General features: G+C 34.7%; 1 protein-coding gene across 1 annotated transcript in view; it reads right to left on the minus strand.

The window, feature by feature from the left end:
- LOC106468898 (patched domain-containing protein 3-like) overlaps window positions 1-4,218 on the minus strand; it is a 20,423-nt gene extending 16,205 nt beyond the window's left edge. The window contains exon 1 of the mRNA XM_022397260.1: window positions 2,913-4,218. Within this exon, the coding sequence (XP_022252968.1) occupies window positions 2,913-3,909 (997 nt within the window). The 5' untranslated portion in view covers window positions 3,910-4,218. The remainder of the gene's footprint in view (window positions 1-2,912) is intronic.
- Between the last annotated feature and the right edge of the window lie 1,565 nt (window positions 4,219-5,783).

Here is a 5,783-nt window from a genome sequence, read left to right on the forward strand (position 1 = left end):
AAGGAACGACTATTTAGAAGTTTCTTCGACACACATTGCAACATCTATCCCGAAGTGACCTTAGAAACGACTATTTAGAAGTTTCTTCGACACACATTGCAACATCTATCCCGAAGTGACCTTAGAAACGACTATTTAGAAGTTTCTTCGACACACATTGCAACATCTATCCCGAAGTGACCTTAGAAACGACTAGTTCAAAGCTTTCTGTGACCGACATCACAACTATGGTCAGTTTATGTCATAAAATTTACTTTTGTGTAATATTTGTCTTAGATATAGAATTGCAACATTTTGGATCAGGATAACAAATCTGCGACTGACTGCCTTCTAACACAATCATTTTTTTCCAGCAGAATTTCAATGTTTTCTATCTTGTCATTTGGTTTGTTGAAGAATGGTTAACCTTTAGTTTGACCTTGTGAGGTTACTGACACAGTAATCACGTTGGAAGGTAGAATTGTTGCGATTCAAGTGTCATTAGTTCAACTAAGAGGTTTAGGAGCACCTGCTGAATTTTTACAGCATTATTTCGCTGTAAACCTGGACGTGTCATTTTAATCGTCACTTATTTGATGGATTAGTCACAGCTTTTCATTTGTTTATTTCCTACGAATGACATATTTTATTTGTGTTGTTTCATCATTCCTGCATGTCTCTTCTTGATTGTCATTTGTTGTCACATGAACTTACAGCCAGTTGTAAGTTCATGTCGTTCTACAAACCTTCTGTTACTATGGGAGTAAATCGTCTTAGTGAAATTGATTCATAATAAGGAATACCATAAATATATATTTGTTGCAAAAAAAAAATGTATAATTGGAATGTCTTGTGAAAACAGGAAGCTGTAATGTAACTCTTTATTTCCAAATTTTAAAGTCAGAAAATAGTTGGGGAAAGTGGAAATTACGAACACTGTAGTTCAAAGAATATGAATACATTTAATTATTTTTATAAATAATATACACTATAATACCGTTAAATCATTCGTCAAGCCTTATTACTTTCAATTTCATAGCCATACAATGTTGCTGGAAATTGGGGGAAGACTATAAAGTAAGAACACAAACCAGATAATGCACACAATAGAAATATTGAAGTCAGTTTCACAACAGTATTTTAGGAAAAAAAGTCGTTGCTAAGACAAAACTTAGGAAAGATTATGGCTTACCTAAGTGTTTCACGAAAGGTTTCACATCTGAACAACCTTCTTAAGCTATTTCCTAACGTTACGACAGAATAATAGATGACGTAAGTTAGAACTAAACATGGCTGCTGTCTAGAATTGCGTAGAATGATTATTTGTGTTCTAGCATGGATTACACCAAAACTAAAACTCGTTCTTTGAACTAAACATGGCTGCTGTCTAGAATTGCGTAGAATGATTATTTGTGTTCTAGCATGGATTACACCAAAACTAAAACTCGTTCTTTGGTAAAATATCTTTGACTCTGAACAAACACAAAAAGGCAGAAGTGACCGTTGTTAAACAAGTGTGAAAAATCTCGGAACTTTAAAAGTATTTTATGATTATTTTTTCTTAATAAAGTAAAAAAAAAGCTTAAATAAATAAAAAAATATTCAATATTATACAGTGAACCAACTATTTAATACTGGATATATATATGTTAAAGTTTTCTTTTCACCAGAGGTGAAATTGAAACGAGAATCTGTGACGTAGAGGCCTCATTCATTCCTTAACTGGCCGTTCCCTCTGCTGTGGACTACAGTTTCTATACAAGGCTTATCAGCACAGCTTGGGTAGCAAACTTAAGAAATACAGTTAGGCCTCTTATAATGGTGGAGGTAAAGGTGAATGACAAATGTAATACTTTACAATCTTCTGTACTTTTACTTAGATGTTCTTATTTTAAATTACTGTCATTGTTGAGCTTTATGTTTGATATGTGTTGAGAAAAACAAGAACAGAAATAAACATTACTGGTCAGATACTGAATTTTCATTTAGAATTTTTCCTATTAGCCTGGTGTAATCATCTGATTAGCTTTATTATGTACTTTGTTATTATCTCGTGAAACTTGTGAAACGTTACATACATGTAGAAATAATTAATATGATTATAAAAACACGTTTCCCCTTCGTTGTTATTCGTGGAATTTCGCGCAAAGCTACTGTAGGACTATATGTCTATTATTCCTTAATTATTAAGCGATAGATTAAAGGGAAGGCAGCTAGTCAAAATCTTTCACAACCAGTTCGTGCTACTGTAATCAAATAGTGGAATATGACTGCTACTCTTATATTATATTGGGCAGTAATGGGGCTCTAATTACGGAATGTAGGATACACAGTCCGGCATGCCAGCTACTGGGCCACGCTCGACTTTCTTCTTTAGTTCTCTGATTATTTTAGTTAATACATAGCATACCAGAAAAACTGTTAAAGGTCACTTAACGCCAAAAAATAAAAAATAGAGAGCTTAGACCATTATAGACGAAACATTAGAGAAGTGATAAAGATTTCTACTTTTATGCTTAAGCAGTTTTCGATAACATTGGACTTTTTCAATTATCTAATGATAGAATTTGTGAGGTGTATGTATTTTTGTAAACTGACTTTTTCGTCTAGATTACATTTTAATTTTTCCAAGTAACTCGTGTTATTTTATTCGATGAACGGACATATGAAAATAATACAAAGATAGATAGATGAGCCCTGGATTGAGCGAAACGCGTCGTAGACAAGGGATAAGGCGAACACATTGTGGTTGAAATACTACTATTGTATACTTTTCTAATTCTTGAATATCCCTTAGGGACTAGATAAAGAATGTAGTGTTTAAAGACTATAATAAGTCTAATACTAATGTTTAATGACAAGGCTACTTAAACATAGATAATCTAAAGTTAATCCTTTGAACTCAGAAAACAACATCAAACACTGCGACTTACCTAGCATGAGGAAGGGCGCTGCCAAATTGATACCAATGAAAACCACACCACAGTAGATGACTAAACCGAAAGCACCAGCTACTGCAATGATCGAGGAGAGACATCCTAGGATTCCAAGCCATGGCTTACTTCTCACACAGTCTGACATCATGCACGTGAAGACCGAGAATCCCAACATGATGATCATGGTAATGCTGAAAAAAGGTATTACACTTTGGGTGTTTTTCTCTAACTCCGATTCCAAAGAATTGGAAACAAAATAACCAATTGTAATATTTTCCATCTCAATGCCTTTCATGGTCAATAAAAACTGGTCCTCCCAGAGTTTTGCTCTTTCATTACCATGTTTGATGTCTGTGTCTAATGGGTAAATCAGGTTATAAGCTGAGGCGTTTTGAATGAAACCTAATTCATCCACTGTTACTCCTCCAAGAGCACCAAGCATTTGATATATTTTTTGAGTGACTCGGTTAATCATGACTGGATATTTCAGTAGGTACTTACGATTTTCAATGTCTCGAATTCTTCCTTTAAAATCTAATATATCATTATGGAAACAAGCTCTTTTAGATTTAGCACACAAATCTTTATATTGGTACGTGTCTCCGTCCCAGGTTATAGTTATGTTTCTAATGGTGGTGTCCAACTTTTGCATCTCTTTGAATATGTGCTCACGCAAAACTGTGCCTCCATCTTTAGCATCAATAAGTACTCGACCAAGTCTTCCTATTCGTGTCATTCTGCCCAAATCAAAATTTTCTGACGTGTTCATTGGAAAAAAGGTTTCAATAATTTTTCTTTCCGTATGTGATCGTCCATCAACGGGGCTGAATAAATATTCCGGATTGTCTTCGTATACTATTCTCTGAAGACCTGTGGCTAAGAGAAGACCTACTAAAAACGGCACAATAATGAAATACCCAGGATAAGAACCAACGTAATATCCCAGTCGGCCAAAAGTCCACGATACCAGGCGATCCACACAGTTGTATTTCATGGTAGAAGTGCGATTTCTAAGAATTGAATAAAAAAAGTTGCCTTAGTAGGACCACAGAGAAAAAGTCATGAAAAAGTTAGTCCTTGCAATTAGAAATGAAGAAAACATATTTTCATACGCAGCATTTCCTGTCTGTATTCAAAGCTGAATGAACGAAAGCTGTGGCAGAAGAGAAAAACAGCGTCGTTTGCTTTTAGGGACTAAACCAGAGTTAACTGACTGGATTAGATGAATATTAGTTGTAGCTGGAACTTTCTCTTTCTCTCAGGCTTAACCTTGAAAAGTTTGAAATTTCAGCCACACCAACAACTTCTTCTCATCAACTAAAAGAGTTCCGGTTAGCTACGATATTTCAGCTCTTCCAAAAAGGCTTCAACTAGTCAATCTCAAGTATAATGTAAACAAAAAAAACATGCTTACATTTTTCCAACTATAGATTTGTTGCTTGAAACAAAATTGTATCTTCTTCTGTTTCTCAGTGTTGTTTCAACTATGCACGTGTGAATATTGACTGAAGTCGGCCCCAGTTGGTGTGATACAGTATTAAACCACCTAGCTAGTGTTCTGGACGACTGGTTCCACTTCTGGGTGAAAGCACTTTCTGTATATCTCACTAATCTCCAATAGACGCTCTCGACATTATCTCTCCCCAACTTGTGACGTAGTGGTTTCTAAGTTTCAAAAACACCTATTGTTGAGCGCGCCCTCTCGTGAGATCTCTAACAACCATTATTTCATAAAAATAACAGATCACCCACACGTTTCATCACGAGAGAGAGAGAGTGTGTGTGTGTGTGTTTAGAGGTACAGGAATAAGAGATAAATCGTGTTTAAAAACACGGCCACGTGAAGACTGATATTATACTAATAGCTGCTCAGTTATAAAGATATTAAGGTTACCTGATCACTGTCATGAATATTGTTATATACAGATAAATAATCAGTACGAACGAAAAGAGTTACTACTGAGTAAGCATACACGTGTATGTCTACTTGCCATAGTTTTTGAACATGTGTAACGGATGCAGTCCGGAGATACAGCTTTTGAGTGAATTGCTTATTTTTTGTTTAACTTTATTACCAATGTTTTAACAAAATAAACAATCCAGTAAAAAGCTGTATCTCTGGACTTTTATTTAAAGTGCATGGTGGACTCCCTCTTCTTACAACGCGCGTAACGGATATACTTTCTGAACAAATAACGCTAATAAATAACACTGGTTTAAGATGTCGATCAGATCCTGAACAAATAACGCTAATAAGTAACACTGGTTTAAGATGTCGATCAGATCCAAAATTAGCTAGATTACTATTATGAAATTACTGGTTTGTTCGACATATTCTTCTGGACACGTTTTTCTCTCTGTTTATATATATATATAACCAGCTCACATCATTGTAATAAAATCACATCCAAGCTAATTTGAAATGGAAATGTACTACACGCTTTATTTAGTTCCGTGATATATATACAGGTTCACATATTTCCATGTTAGTGAACGGAAAAGTTTTCCAATTTCATATGTAACCCTGGTTTATTAATCGAGGTATTGATCAAGGTCAAACCAAGCTATGACCTAGATCATCATTTTACATGCACGTAAACTATGGGTCAAGTCTTGTGACCACAAACTTATCGATTTGGTCACGAATTTACACAGACTTTCAGTATCTCATTTACTTAAATAATGCTAAACAATACACAATATAATCTCTTTATTTACAATATCGTGATTATACATTTTCCAAGAACACTCATTATAATAGTATACTTTTATATTTATGGCGTTTTTTCGCGCGTTTTCATATTGTATACTTTTATTCGCAAAATATGACAGAATAGTTTGGCTCAATTTGACTGGTTGTAAAGTTTG

This window comes from Limulus polyphemus, unplaced genomic scaffold (assembly GCF_000517525.1).
Source record: "Limulus polyphemus unplaced genomic scaffold, Limulus_polyphemus-2.1.2 Scaffold3208, whole genome shotgun sequence".
Taxonomy (NCBI): domain Eukaryota; kingdom Metazoa; phylum Arthropoda; class Merostomata; order Xiphosura; family Limulidae; genus Limulus; species Limulus polyphemus.